The sequence below is a fragment of the Ascaphus truei genome, chromosome 3 (assembly GCF_040206685.1).
Source record: "Ascaphus truei isolate aAscTru1 chromosome 3, aAscTru1.hap1, whole genome shotgun sequence".
Classification (NCBI taxonomy): domain Eukaryota; kingdom Metazoa; phylum Chordata; class Amphibia; order Anura; family Ascaphidae; genus Ascaphus; species Ascaphus truei.
The window spans coordinates 122,554,113-122,570,132 of NC_134485.1; the positions used below are offsets into that span (position 1 = coordinate 122,554,113).

The following is a 16,020-nucleotide window of genomic DNA, read 5'->3' on the forward strand; positions in this document are numbered from 1 at the left end:
GTGGCGTCACTCCTCAGTCCTAAATATGCCTCTGCAAGCTTCTGGGGTGAGGCCATACTGGGTGAGTAACAGGACTTTCAAGTGTCTGTAGTCATTGCCATCTGCAGCAGGGATAGCCTGGAGAGTCTCCAGGGCAGCGCCGGACAATAACTGTGTTAAACGCAAAACCCAGTCCTGTTCTGGCACCCAGTACCTGTGACATTGTGTGTCACGGAGACCAGGTTTATTAACACCTTTCTATACCGGGATCATTGATTGAGCAAAGCAAGTAGGTAAAATAAAATGTAATTTATTTCAGAAAAAGACATACACACAAAGGGACACAATTTACAGGGTTAACACACTTACTGGGAACGTGGCTAACGAATAAATCTATTCTTTAAACGAAATTCACAAAAATGACCTATGTAGGAGCCATTTCCAATGACCGGTAGGTACTCACGAAAGTCCTGGGACTGATTTCGGCATGCAATGCCAGACGCGACCACTGCGGTCTTCAGATGTGGGACTTTGAATTATTGAGTAAAAATCTTTGAAGCCGGCTCGCGTCTATTCAGTACAGAGCATCTTTGAATTTGCCGCTGTTGGTTTGGTGCTTGGAATCTGCGCTCCTCATTGACTGCAAGGTTTCTTATGGGTATCAGGGTCCCATTCACAAACCTCTACAGCCTATCAGAGCGTGGGAATTTCCCTGCCAGCCAATCACCAATTTGCCGGTATTGTAAAGCCAGGTGGGTTCTGTTGCAGGGTACATGCAACTACACACGCGGGTTTCTTGACAAGGCTTATTTATTTAGCCTTTAAAGATATACAGCACACAAAAACAAAAATAGCTTTTCATCAGAAAACAAAAAGAAAACTGGCCTTTTCTTCAGCAGACAAAACAAAACAGTTTCTCTTTAGCAGACAGTGTAAAATCAGGCAGCTACCCTTTTCTATGCAGGAGACAGACAGTTCATAATTCATGTACTTTGATAACAGACCTTGTTTCAGTAATCTCTCCAATAGCTTACTCCTCTCTCCTCAACAGCCAGCACCATGTGGCTACAGCCTGGGTTTTTAACACACCTTGATTAGGCAGCTGGGATCCAACTAATTGTCCTGAGGTTCCCAGCTGAAGTTAACCAAGTCAGTGCTGCACTGCAGACTAGACATAGGTTTTCCAGGCATATAGCTGGTGGCTTTTATTTACCCCGTCACAGGTACCTTTTTTCATTCTGCAAAGGGGAATGCGCTAAACTGGCACCTCTGCCTCTTTGCATTCTGAGCCCGTCCGCAGTCCAGGCTCCACAGAGTCTGGGCTCTGGCAAATGGTGGCCAGATAGCCCTGTGTTACCCCTGGGTGCAGGTACTCAAGAAGAACTGCAGTACCCCTCCTGTTCTAACACCTTGACATCCCTGAGGCTTTTATGTCAGGACTCTGCACAGACCCATAGGCACCAAGCTTGGCAGCCATCTGGTCTCTTGGAATCCAGACTTGGGAATTCCACAGTTCAGTTATCAGTAGATATACCTATTACATATAATTATTTAATAAAATATACAGTGTTCTGTCTTCTGTGTGATAAAATATATAAGTCCCTGTTCTGTTGTCAGGGATGGAGTGAGAGTATATATTGCCTACACTCACTAGCCTCATACTTGGCACACTTTAGAAATTACTTTTAAAACCTTTTGCACACAAGAAATCACTCAGCTTTATCACATAGCTGGAGCACCCCCTGAACCCGTAAACCAGGTCCAGGGTACCTGGGCATGTACAGTATGTGGGCACGTCTTCTTATACTAGGGACCCCTCCATATGCTAGGGGCTCCGGGGATGATTTCAGGTATCCATTAACCCATTCATGCCCGTTTACCTGGTCTGGAAGATGCTGCAGCAGGAATCCTGGCGGTGAGTCGTAATAACGTTTTCAGAGTCAGAGTTTGCCCGGTGCAATGTGCTTGGCTGCATCCAAGAATCTCACTCGATTCCTGGATCCAACTCCTGGGGTATCCCAGAACTCTGGAACCCCGATACATAGCCACATTCTGTAAAGACTTTCTCTGGCAAACCCCCCTGAAACTTACAGCCTAGAAATCTCCAGGTCTCAGCACCACAGTTTCAGTAATGCATTTAGGACATCTGGGTCCAAGAGCTGACACTCTAGGACCTCAACAAACGGATCAGGGGTAACCAAGTGGGCTGAAATTTTATTAGTGAGCCTGGTTAATCCCTTCACCGTCACATTGTGTTTCAAAGATCTTTAGGTATCCGTCAATTTTATCTGTGCCATCAACGAATTTTTCAAAGCTGTGGTGGTCCACTCGGGGGGCGGACTGCTCCTCGTTCTCAAGGTGGGAGCATGGGGCGGATGTCCCTTGTGCAGCTGCAAGCAGCTGAATCCTTTCGGCCAGGGTAGCTCCCTTTCCCCATGAAGCAAGAAGTGCGGCAAGTCCAGACATAGAGAGACCGTTAGCCACTGGGGCTACCACGGCTGCACTCCCTAGAACTGGTCACCCAACAATGTCCATGTTGATGCCCGTTCCATCCCCATGTCCTTCCACCTCAACCGGGGCTGAAATAACCTCCTGCACCCCGGGTTGACTTGTGACCACTGCAACTGCAGCTGAGGGTATATCGCCCTCCTGTGAAGCAATACTGGCTTTATGAGCCTCTAAGTCCTCCTCAAGCAACGTCTATGAATGACCGTCCGTAGGTTGTCTATAGCTCTTACATCGGGCAACAATTCTGGTTTGGTCTCATGACTGGTACTAACCTCACCGGCTGTCCATGTTCGCCTGGTGACATTAAACTACGTGACAATGAGAACCTGTGCTTTCCTTGCCTCGTAAAACTTGTGTACGTTAACACTTGTTTTGGGAGCCTGCAATGTTTGAGTTTCCCTCTATGTTAGAAGACCACACAGGATTTTAAAACATAGGCTCAATGATCCCACCGCTGCCACCAGTAAATAAGCCTGTCATGGGAGACCAGGTATTTCACCTTTTTAACCGGCATTGAGCAAAACATAGAGGTAAAACAAATTGTCATTTATTCCTTAGAAACAGACGTACACACAGTGGATTACAATATACAAGAGAAAGACACACAATAGTCTTTCCTAGCTTCTACAGGCCATATAACAAAGTTTGGTCCAACCGCCACCAGCTGTATCTGCTCCGGAGATGCCAAAATCACTTGACCAGGAGATAGTTCCAAACGTCCCGGTACTTTTTTCGGCGTGTAGTTCCTGCCACGATCGCTACATTCTCCTTTCAGAACTTTCCCGAAAAGTAGGACTTAGAAAATTTCTTGCCTTGAAATTTCTGAAGCCAGCTCGCGTCTATTCCTAATATAAACACAAAACTGAGGCGCTCCCTAATAAAATACAGTGAGTTGGAAGAAATCCAACTGACTGGCACTAATGGTGATAAATCATGCACAGGTGAAGGACACACCAAACAAATGGTAAAATACTGGCCCAAATCAGTGATGCTGCTCAGCCGATAAATTGGCAGCACAATGGCATGCAAAGGAGAAAGAGGAAAGGGGAGAGGAAAAGAAGGGGGAAGGAAAGGGAAATGGGATGGGGTATGGTAAAATACTGTAATTATCATCACTCACATGGCCATGTGTGAGTGGGGTACACAACACAAGTCTTGACAGGAAATCTCTGTCGTCTCTCTTTGTAAGGACTACGGACTTGCAACCACCCCGCTCATCCTTCCGAGCACCAACGGACCACACTCCTTACATGACGCGCACAGCGCACATGCGTACCAGGATGGCGTCTTTCGACGCCGTGGACTTAGGCTCCGCCTCTGGATCGCGCCGCACACTACCTGTGCATGGCCCTCGAACGTGACATGTGCGCCACGCCACCAAGCTCCGTGTCAACATTCTTTAGGCTGCACAAACAGCTACACCTGCTCATGGAGCCCTGGACCTATCACAGCCGCCGCGGAGGCCACGCTCCCGCTCCACCCCCCATGGGGGTTTACTGATCCAGCCTATATATGCTCACCAATGTCATAGGCACATTGGCTGAGCATAGATACTTGTTACCTGTGTTTACCCTTGCTGTTCGTGCCTTGTCCCTGTCCTGTTGCTTTGTTCCAGTTTTGATCTTCTGTGTACCGAACCGGCTTGCTTTGACTACTCCGACCTCTGGCTCCTGATCTTGGCTATCTCTGACTCCTCGCTCCTCTCAAACCCTGACCTCGGCATTGTACCACGACCACTCTCCACTCTCCAACCCTGACCTCGGCAAAAGTACCTTCTAGGCTCCGGATATCTCCTACGTTGAACTCGGCAAGTATAAAGACTACACTGATCTCTATATCCCTGACCCGGCTGCCAAGACAAACCTACACTCCAGACGTGGCCCCCGTGCCTGTGGCTGGTGTTTGTTACTACTCCCATCTCAGTACCGGGGTCTTGTCTTGTTTGTAGTGAGCACAGCGTGACACTCTTCTGGTAATGGAACAGTCACTCTCCGTCATCCAAGTATACCACAATAGTGCGATATATAGCCAGATATGTAAAACATGCAATTTATTAAACAGCAATAAAATAATTGTATACTCACATATAATATCACCTGCTTCAGCTAATCGCAGCTCTCCGTTATACTCTGGTTGTAGTGCGCTCCCACTTCTGCGTTCGGTTAGTGGGACTAAAGCCAAGGGATTTCAGAAGACTACGGTGGTTGATAGGGGACAAAAAGACTCCGTGTCCCACACTAGAACAACGCGTTTCGCACAGCTACGGTGCTTCCTCAGGTTCAAGTGAGCTGCTGGGTGAAGGCTTCTTTTAAACACTTGGAACTTGATTGATAAAATTTTTACAGTTGTCAGGTATGCAAGGGGTTGGATAAATCCCATTTGCAATTAACCTGATATTGACTCATACTGGCGGTAAAAGCACTGCCTTGCGCAAATTGCAATGATTACAATGGAAAAATTCTTAAAACAAAGCCAATTGTGCTGTGGAATATTAGACTTTAAAAAGGAATGCTGCCCTTGTGATCTCAATTTTAAAATTGCTTATAAGCACATAGAGCAGACTGAACTGTGATTGTCTTAGCTGCCAACATGCAGTCACACAGCTTGATATAAGGTGAACACACTACAACATCTCTAATATACAAAGTAAAATACTGCATAAAAGCTGGTCAATATTGCAGAAGGAAACTTGTAATTGTTGAAATATTGATAAAAGAAAATTAGTGTTTTATTGCACATAACCCATAAGGGGTAAACTGGAGGGTTACTGAACATTGAATACCCTTCGAACTTATTGCTGACATAGGTGGACAGATAAATTATTATTGTCTCAAAAAGTCAATAATCATGATAAATTGGAAAAGTACAAATGAAACACGATTAAAACACATTCCAAATCAAAGGATGAGGACCATTCTTTTTAATGAGTGAGTTAAAACATACAGCAACAATATGATTTAATAATATGCCATCATTATAACTAGTAACACATGAAAAAATGTGACAAAACACAGTTCAATATTTGTGCTATGCACAAAACAAAATGCATTGTAATGGCTCAAAACACTAAAAAGATCCCTATGGTTACAACAACCTGACCCTAAATATGGCATTAAAACCTATTAAAATATGGGCTGATGCATGGTACACAATGATAGTAAAAAGCTAAAAATACTGAGGGATAATAATGATACGCTAAAGACCAACAATACATATTGTCCCACATATTGTAGACCGCACGGGCACTAGAGCAAATAGACCACGAAAGGTGTCTCGCAGTTAGCAAACTGTTTTATTAAAAAAATTTCACCTGTAACTGTTGATTTAAATTGATCTTTAACTGTGCTACCATGTGAGCAGGCTTTGCATTTTGTGCATTTGAAGAAACCAGTGGGCTTCGGAAGACAGTTGGAAAATTCAGAAACAGCAGGTGTTCTAAACAAACTCGGAGCTAGTCGTGTCATAATACTGTCTGCTCTTCTAAAAAGAATTCTCGGGCTCTTCGGAAGATGACGCTTGTTGTAGTATATGCCAGTGACATTGAATTATCCTTTTTATTTTGTTAAAATCACAATTGTATTTGGTGAAAAAAGGAACTTCATAAACTCTGAATTCCTTTTTGTTCTTAGGTTTCAACAAATGTGCACTCTCTATTTAACTTGTCTGATTAATTAATGTCTGTAGTGAAGTCTCATCGTATTTTCTTTCTATAAAACGTTTCTTTAAAACCTCTGCTTGTTCTTTATAGACTTTAAGATCTGTGCAGTTCCGCCGAAGACATCTGAACTGCCCTGGTGGGATGTTGTTCAACCATTTATGGTAATGGCAACTATCCCTTCTAAGATAATTAAAAACCTGTGCCAGGCTTATTGTGGGTAGCAGGGGTGGATGAAGGGGATATTTGGCCCTTGGTGGGTGATTAGGCCTTGTGGGAGGGGTTAACCCCTTTCATTACCGTAGTGGTATTAACCACTAATGTAATGAAGGGGTTAAGTCCACCCGCAACCCCCCCCCCCCCCCCACAAGGCCTAAACACCCACCAAGGGCCAAATACCACCTTCACCCATCCCCGGGTGGTTAACCCCTTTATTGCCTAATGTAATGAAGTGGTCAGTAAATGCAATTTTATTGCATGGGATTCATGCCGGGGGTCTCAAGTGCTGATATTAATGGGTATCAGTTCGGAGACCCCGGCATCAATCCGATGCAGGAAAAAGGCCTGATTTTTTTCTAACTGCCATCAAGCAGCTCATCACCAGTTTCTCACCACCTTCTTGCGGCGGGACGATTTTGGGAGAAATTCTCCATTCTATACTGGCGATCAGCTGTGAAAAGCTGATTGGGGCTACTATAATACAGCAAGTTTGAAAGGCTGGCGATGAGCAGCGAAAAGTGGCTTATCACCAAGCGGTCGGCGGATTTTTTTTTCGAGAAAACAAACGTCGATTTTTCCTCTTATCGCCAGCTTATCAGGGCTTACTGTGTTGCGGTAGGCGTTTTTGGCGAGAAGCTGGCGATAAGGGGCTTATCGCTGCTTACTACATGAGGCCCTAGGTCTTTTAACACATTTATATTTAAGGGATCAGTTACAAGACAAAAGAAGGCAGTGGAGTAAATTGAGGTTTATTTGGAGAAGACCTCGGAAACACACAGAAATACAAAATACAGAGAATATACACACTTACTGGGGTCTGGGGGTTGAGATCTAGCCCTTTCCTAGTTGCAGGGTGCCTGCTTCAGCAAAAGGCGCTACCCTGTCCGCTCCAGTTGGCTCCAGCCTACAGGCTGGGCCTCTCCATGCTTCTCTGTTGGTGTTATAGCTGTTTCACCCAGAAGCACCAATGAGAAGCCCACCAGCAGCTGCTTGTCTCTTCAAATCTCCATCAAAAAAGAGAGCTATCTGCTACACTGCTCTCCCTTATATAGGACTTGTGCCTATCGAATACATTGAGGGGGCAGCAATTATAGCACGGATTGTGGTTGTGCATTCAATGATAGGAGGGGAAAATTCAAAACTTGCCAGTGGAAATCGTGCCTATGAGTTTGAAATCAAAGGCTTTTTCTGAAGATAGCAAGTCCACATCTCTTCCCCCTCACCATGTTGAAATTAACACAGGGAATCCCTAAACTTGGGCTGGTGGCATTGAAACACTAATTCACATCTGGCTGCCTTTTTACCTGTATGCAGTTCAGCTCACAGCGTATACACAAAATGCATTGTAGTTTTAAAACACTTTAAAACTAACATTTGGTCCCTAGAGCTTGCACTCTACAATTTGGATCTAAAAGGTGGGGTTTGCGAACTGGGGCTCTAAAACCTATTCTAGGACGCCAGCCCCTACACCTACTGTAATACAGTAACAGTACCATTTGATCCCTAGAGCTGACACTCTAAAACTGGGATCTGAGAGCTGCGGTTTTAAAACTTGCGTTAGCATACAAGCCTTCAAGATCAAGCTCTAATACCTTGCTGGCAGGCAATACAGGTTAACCCTGTTTGCCCCCAAATATCCCCTTTTTTCCTCATGTTCCAGATGTCTCTGCCCTGCAGCTATTTCTCATAAGGGTCACCTATAAAAGGCAACCCACTTATAAGCTTGCACAGGGAGCTATGGGACCATGTGTCAAAGGGAATTCAGCATAGAATGCATTAGCTGGCCCACTGGGCTTACATAGTTAAGCCCACACACACGGTTCATAGCTAATAACCTTATGGGGGACAGTATAAAGGGAACAGAATTACAGAGCAACACGCTTAGGTACAATATTAGACCTAAGAGCTGACACTCTCAGCCCTTGCCATACGGTTTCTGGGGCAGCCAGCCGGGCTTCACCTTTATTAATGAAGTCCAGCTAACCCCTACCGTCACAACAACTAGGGTTAAAAAGTGTATTAAGTGTTGCTGACCGGGGTAGCCGGTAGTACTATTATGTTACCCGCAAATAGTGTATAATTTGCGGGTACCCGTCTGTACATAAGGACGTGGAGGGCTATGGAAGTCCAATGTAAGTCTACGGGGAATTTGTGCTCTGCGACCATGTTGTATTTCAAGCCTGTTTTGAGGCTTATCGTGCTCTCTGTGTCGTAGAAACATAAAACTTCGGGAGTGTAAGTTTTAGGTGGGATATTTGGGTCGAAATGTATTCCTTTTGTTTGTAGGAGTTCAGGGGACAAAGTTACCGGAGGTCCAATAAGCTGGGCTCCATCTTAATTAATGAAGGCCAGCTACCCCCTACCGTCATAAATTTTACTTTTACATGTTATAATACCAGGCCCCTGGCTTATGGTGCTAGGTTGCTGCCAGAGGCATACGGGTCTCAGGGGCAACCAGCTGGGCCTAAACTTTATTGTATAGCTGGTTACCCCCTTACCATCACACATACCCCGTCCCTCAATGAACAGCAACTTTGCCTTTTGTTTCAACATTGTTTCTAATTCAGTCTCATGTGCAGGGCCCTCGATACTTTTTGTATCGTTTGTGCACTTGTTTGTCATTATTTGGTATCTCATTCTGTTTATGTAATTTATATAATATGCAATGCAGAATATGTTGGTGCATTACAAATAAACAATAAGAATAATAAGAATATATATGTAGCATCGTTAGCACATGAAATCTGAAAAACAGTTTGTATTGTATCTCACCACTCATCTGTGAAGTCCAGTCGTATTGTACTTGTTGTAGTACCTTCAGTACTGTAGTGCAACTGTAAAACTGGCTCACTTGTCGCTGCATCTGGACTTTGTTGACCCCTTTCTGCAATATTGGACAAATTAATTAAATTCATTTAAAGAACTCAATAAAACAATAAATGTAATGTCAAGACAGTTGCATAAGTTCGTCACTTTTACACATTTCCTGTTCCTCTTTTTGTTGTCGTAAAAATGTATCTTATTTTAAAGCAGCAATACTACATCCACCCCCCCTTCTCCATTTTTTTTTAATGTAAAGCACGTGACAAAGTACAATTCTACATTCTTACCTAAGCTGGCAATCGCTTAGTATCTACACTATAAATCTAAGTTGGATTCCGTTTTCCATTTGTTTGTATGTCAGAATCATCGAAATCTCAGACACGGCACCACGTAGCACAATGAAACTTTCACTGGACATTCTGCTGCTGATTTGTAGGTCAACACAGAGCTTTCAATGTCACTCACCTCCCAAATTATGGTTTCACTTGGCTATCCACAATAATGTAAGAACAGGAGCAGGGGGCGTGGCTACTAAGGAAGGGGGCGTGGCTACTAAGGAAGGGGCGTGTCCTTGCCTGGATTGGGAGCTGTGTGTGTGTCTCTGTGTCTGTGTGTCATGTGAGATGTGTGGGGGAGATGTGCAAGGGGGGGTGTACCAACAGGGGGAGAAGTGCCAGCAGGGGGAGAGATGTGCCAGCGGGGGAGGGAGATGTGCCAGCGGAGGGGGAGATGTGCCAGCAGGGTGGGGGAGGAGGGGGGAGATGTTCCAGCAGCAGGGGGGGGGCAGGAACATGTTCCGGCAGCAGGGGGAGACACACACACAGACAGAGACAAATCTCACCCCGTACTACATCCAACAGCATGGGGGGGGGCGGGGAGATGTGCCGCCAGCGGGGGGAGGGGGAGACATGTATTCAATATTGCATTCCCCGGGCAAAGCCGGGTACAATAGCTAGTTCCTGTTATAAATCTGTAAAAACCCTGATTGAGTCCTTAACATAATGCAATTCCAAAAGTATGGGTAACAGCCTAAGGCGAGGAGAATCCTGCTTGTGCAGCCTGTGACGGTGAAGGGGTTAACCAGGCTCACTAATAAAGTTTAAGCCCACTTGGTTATCCTTAATTCATGTATTGAGGTCCTAGAGTGTCAGCTCTTGGACCCAGATGTCAGAAATGCATTACTGTGACTGTGTGAAATTATGCGACATTAAAGATTTATATATGTTTTGCCTTCCTTGGGTGCTGGGACAGGGAGATTTCTAGGCTGTAAGTTTCAGGGTGGGTTTGCAGGAGAAAAGTTGAATCAGGGAATCGAGTGAGATTCTTGGATACAGCCAAGCACATTGCTCCAGTCAAACTCTTGACTCTGAAAATGTTCTTACGACTCACCGCCAGGATTCCTGCTGCAGCATCATCCAGACAAGGTGAACAGGCATGAAGGGGTTAATGTATACCTACAACCATACAGGGAGTCCCTAGTATAAAGAGGGGTCCCTAGTATAAGGAAGCGTGCCCAGATACATGCCCAGGTGCCAATGACCTGGTATGGGGGTTCAGGGGGTGCTCCAGCTATGTTATAAATCTGAGAGTGATTTCTTGTGTGAAAAAAGTTTTAAAAAGTTATTTCTAAAGTGTGCCAAGAATGAGGCTAGTGAATGTAGGCAGTATATCCCCTCACTCCATCCCTGACACCAGAATAGAGACTTACACATTTTTATCACAGAAGCGACTGGACAGCGGGTGAGCTCAGTATGCAAAGAGGCAGAGGTGCCAGGTTGGAGCATGCCCCTTTGCAGAATGGAAAAAAGATGCCCACCCGGCTTTACAATGCTGGCAAATAGGTGATTGGCTGGCAGGAGAATTCCCATGCTCTGATAGGCTGTAGAGGTTTGTGAATGGGACACTGAAACCCATAAGGAGCCTTGCAGCCAATCAGGAGTGCAGATTCCAAGCGCCAAACCAACAGCGGCAAACTCAAAGATGCTCTGTGCTGCATAGACACGAGCCGGCTTCAAAGGTTTTGACCCAAGAATTCTTCTAAGTCCCACTTCTGAAGAACGTAGCAGTTGCTGCTGGCATTGCATGCCGAAATCAGTTCCAGGATTTCGCGAGTACCTCCCGGTCATTGGAAAGGGCTCCTACAGAGGTCATTTTTGTGAATTTCGTTTAAAGGACAAGTTAATTCATTAGCCACGTTCCCAGTAAGTATGTTAACTGTGTAAATTGTTGTACATTGTGTGTAAGTCTTTTCCTGAAATAAATTACAATTTATTTTACCTCCTTGCTTTGCTCAATCAATGATCCCAGTATAAAAAGGTGTTGATAAACCTGGTCTCCCGTGACAGTAGCCAGTCTTCATAATAAAGATGAAGCCCGAATGGTTACCCCTGAAAACACTAATGTATTTCTAAAACCTGTCCTGTTGTGGGTTTTAACTGTTCCCCTTTCCCAATAAACATGAGCCTTTGGGAGTGGGAGTTTTAGGTGGGATATTTGGGTCAAAATGTATTTACTATTAGCCCTGTAATTCTCCCCGACGTGCAGGCATGATTTGTGGGTACGAAAGGTGAATTACACCTAAGCTACACAGTGCCCAACAGAATCCTGGTTTTCGAGCCCAAATGTCCCAGACTCATTTCCCCCACATATATAAGGTTCCCCAAGAGATATAGGTTTAATAAAGCAGTGTAGTATGTTTTATACAATATGTATTAATGTCTATGCAGTCAGCCCGGGCATTTACATAGAGATGGGATGTCCAGAGGTGAGAATACCGTTTGGTGAGCGGGGAAGGTTGGAGTACAAGGTCCGGAGAACAAGGGTACCCTAGGTGGGCATCTTTTTTCCATTTAGACTGGCAGACCTGGTGGTGCCTGCCCAGCAGGTGGCAATTAGTTGGCTGGGGGAAGACGCTGCTGCTCATAGTCGCGTTTCCCATTTCCGTTTCAATTTTTGAGCTAGGAAAGCCTGCCTAGCTGAGGCAAAGTCAGGCGCAAGGACCAAGTTATCAGAATAGAACGTAGCAGTCGCGGTTGGGTATTCTCCCTGAAAATAGTACCACAAAGCCCGGAACGAGGTCCCGGTCAGGGGAAGCCTTCAGAAGCAGGCGCCCAGCATCTATCTGAGGCGAGTTTTCGACCCCAGACCCCCAGTAAGTGTATATTCTTCCTGTATTTTGTATATTCATTGTGTGTATGCAGGTTTCAACTGAATAAACCTCATTTTATTCCACTACCTTGTTTTGCCTAGTGAATGATCCCAGAAAGGTGTTAAAAGTGATGGTCTTCTGTGATGAGCGCCTCACGCACTGGTTCTCAAAACACCTCAGGAACCTGTCGATGAAATTGGTGCTGTCCACAAACTTGCCAAAGCTGTGGTAGGATACCCGGGCTGAACAGCTTGGAAACCGCCACGGTCGGACATTGAGGTAGCAGGAGTGGGGTTAGAGGCACGGAGGGCAAGCTGGGCAAACAGGATCTGCTGCTCCACTGTGGAGTCTAGACACAAGGTATCTAACAAAGCTGCAAACTCACCAGGAGAAGTAGATGCAGGGACTGAGGCAACCACAGGTAGCTCACTAGGCTCCCCATCCTCCTCCCCCTCGGTGTTGGGGTCTGCCTCGTCCTGGGCAGTCCCTTCCACTACCGGCTACGTTAACCTCATATTTCTCCAGGTCCTTCCGTGAGGAGCACCATTTCTTCACTGACTGTTGGTAGTCCATAAACCTCACAGTGGGCTACAACTGCAGCTCGGTCCCCGGTTATGTACCATCCTGCTTCAAGGGACATCTTCAAATACTTTCACACTAACTACAGTGACACTGAATAGTGTAATTCCCTGCTTTGTGTAACATATGTCTGACACCACTTGTCCTGAGATTTTGAAACTTCAAGACCGTCTCTGAGCTATGATTCCCCGCAAGAAATCCTAGCTGAAACCCAAGAGATCCCACCACTGCCACCAGAAAAAGCCTGTAACGGGAGACCAGTACTTTTAACACCTTTACCATCCAGGAACAATTCACTAGGCAGAAAAAGATAGTGGAATAAAATTAGGTTTATTCTGGTGAGACCAGCAGACATACAAATGATACACAAATACAAGTAATACACACTTAACTGCATCTCTGGTGGGAGTCTTTAGCCTCACTAGTTGCCACGCACCAGCTTTAGAAAGCTTACCCTGTCCGCTCCACATCCAGGAACTCCACGGTACCCTTTTTGGGAAAGGTACCTAGCTATACCCGCAAACCACGAGCAAGGCAAAAGCTGGAACTTGGCCACAATCTGTGAACTTGTCTGTGACGGTGGGGGGTAGCCGGCCTTCATTAATAAAGGTGGAGCCCAGCTGGCTGCCCCTAAAACTGTATGTGAAGGGCTGAGTGTGTCGGCTCTTGGGTCTAATATTGTGCCTAATATTGTGCCATACCGTGTTGCCCTGTACTTTTGTTCCCCTTATACTGTCCCCCATAGGGTTATAAGCTAGGAAACGTGTGTGGGGGGTTAACAATGTAAGCCCAGTGGGCCAGTTAATGCATTCTATGCTGTATTCCCTTTGACTCATGGTCCCGTAGCTGCCTGTGCAAGGTTATATGTAGGTTGCCTTGTATGGGTGGCCCTTTATGAGAAATGTATGCAGGGCAGTGACTTCTGGAACATAAGGAAAAATGGGAAAATTTGGGGGCAAACAGGGTTAACCTGTATTGCCTGCCAGCAAGGTATTAGAACTAGGTATAGGAGGCTTGTATACTAACGCAGGTTTTAGAACCCCCACTCGCAGATCCCAGTTTTAGAGTGTCAGCTCTAGGGATCAAATGTTAATGTTACTGTATTGGGTATAGGGGCTGGTGTCCTAGAACAGGTTTTAGAGCACAGTTCACAGACCCCACGTTTTAGTTCCAAATTTTTGAGTGTCAGCTCTAGGGATCACATTTCAGTGTTGCTATGTTTAAAACCTACAATGCCTTTTGTGTTTGTCCTGTGAGGAAAAAACAGTTTGATGACAAAAGGCAGCCAGATGTGAATTAGCATTTCAATGCCACCAGCTCAGGTATAGGTATTCCCTGTGTTAATTGCAAAAGACATGTGGCACATGGTGAGGGGGAAGGGCTGTGAACAGGTTATCTGGAGTAGAAACCCTTTGTTTCACCTGGACACAGGGAAGCCAGGAACACAGGGGGTATGGGCCTAGCCAGGAATATGGTTACTGGATGTCAAACTCATAGGCACGAGTTCCATTGGCAAGTTTTGAATTTTCCCCTCCTATCATTGAATGCACAACCACAATCCATGCTCTAATTGGCTGCCAGCACCCCCCCCCCCCCCCCCCAATGTATTAGATAGGCAGCAAGCCCTATATAAGAAAGAGCAGTGTAGCAGCTCTCTCTCTTTTTTGTTGGAGATTTCAAGAGACAAGCAGCTGCTGGCGGGATTCTCAAATGTGCTTCTGGGTAAAAGAGCTACACACCGCAGAGAAGCATGGAGAGGCCCAGCCAGCAGGCTAGAACCAACCGAAACGAACAGGGTAATGCCTTTTGCTGAAGCAGGCACCCTGCAACAAGGATAGGGCTAGATCTCAACCCCCAGACCCTGGTAAGAGGTCTTCTCCAAATAAACCTCAATTTATTTCGCTGCTTTCTTTTGCCTTGTGACTGATCCCTTAAATATAAATGTGTTAAAAGACCTGGTCTACCGTGACATTGTCCTCAGCTAAGCTCCGTGCCGAGTGCTTTGCAATTTAGAGCAAAGCACTTTTGAAAAGCCCGCTATGGCTTTATTGGACCAAGCTCAAGATCGTCTGGTTCTCTGATTGTTCAGTCTCATTACATAGACCTCGCTGTCCTATGTTTAACATGGAGAAGGGGCTGGCGACTAATCAGAGAACGGATCGTAGCTGTACCAGCCAATCAGAGATGGGTGCACCTCTGACAAAGCTTCAGACGAAACTAGTTGGGTGGGGAACGGTAGCTGAGGAGCAGAGGATCTTGGAACTTCACACAGATCAGTTTGACTGTCTTGAATCTAGTCTCGCGAGATGAAACTTGAGCCCATGTGACACGTAAACTCACTGAGGCACAGGGTGTTAAGACCGCAGGACGTGGTTCCAAGACCGGAGGACAGAAAATAGACTGGATAATCACTGTGAAGTGCTATCCCTGCTTTCTTACAACCTACACATTGTGAGTGCATTGTATATTTTACTGTTCATTATTATTAAAACTTGTTGCTCTATGGTATCTTTTGTTTCCTTTTTCATCACTCTCACCATCTTAGCTGACGACTGCAATATGCCCAGCTGAGCCCAGCAGTTTAAACCTGCTTCAAAGAAAAAGAACCCAGCAGTGCCCAGCAGTCTGCTCCAGTTACAAGAGCCCAGCTGAGTCCAGGAGCCTGAGAGTGAACGCAATCATCTAGACTGAAGTGAAGCCACTGCTTACATTCAACAACTATCCTGTAAGTGCAATAGTCTCAGCAGGACTTTCTCCTACATTTGCAGACTACACTATGTATTGTTTCTTTCTCTCCCATGCACTTTGTTTGTTCTTTTCTACAGTCATCTTCTCTCTGGATGAGAGATCTTACTAGCTGCAGGGAGAGTTTATTTACTTTGAGTGTCCATTTGAAATCTTTAGTTCAGATTATTGCTAATTTTTGTACAGTTCTTATTTTTTTTCTCCAAGAGCTGGGGTCTCATCTGGCTGTAGGCGTCTGAGCAGGGGGTGTGTCAGGACGCTGGCAAGCGGGAAATTCGACCTGGCCAATGTAAATCATGTCTACCAGCAACGGATTGCCAATGCCAGCCCCATACCGCCCACTTCGTAGGCTTCATCGAGTCTG

The 16,020-nt window shown here is 45.5% G+C and overlaps 1 protein-coding gene across 10 annotated transcripts in view; it reads right to left on the reverse strand.

Moving 5' to 3' along the window:
• DCAF6 (DDB1 and CUL4 associated factor 6) overlaps positions 1-16,020 on the reverse strand; it is a 397,587-nt gene that overhangs the window by 120,722 nt on the left and 260,845 nt on the right. For all 10 annotated transcript variants that reach the window (XM_075589478.1, XM_075589475.1, XM_075589477.1 and 7 more), the window contains one exon: positions 9,134-9,245. In XM_075589478.1, coding sequence (XP_075445593.1) covers positions 9,134-9,245 — 112 coding nt within the window. The remainder of the gene's footprint in view (positions 1-9,133; positions 9,246-16,020) is intronic.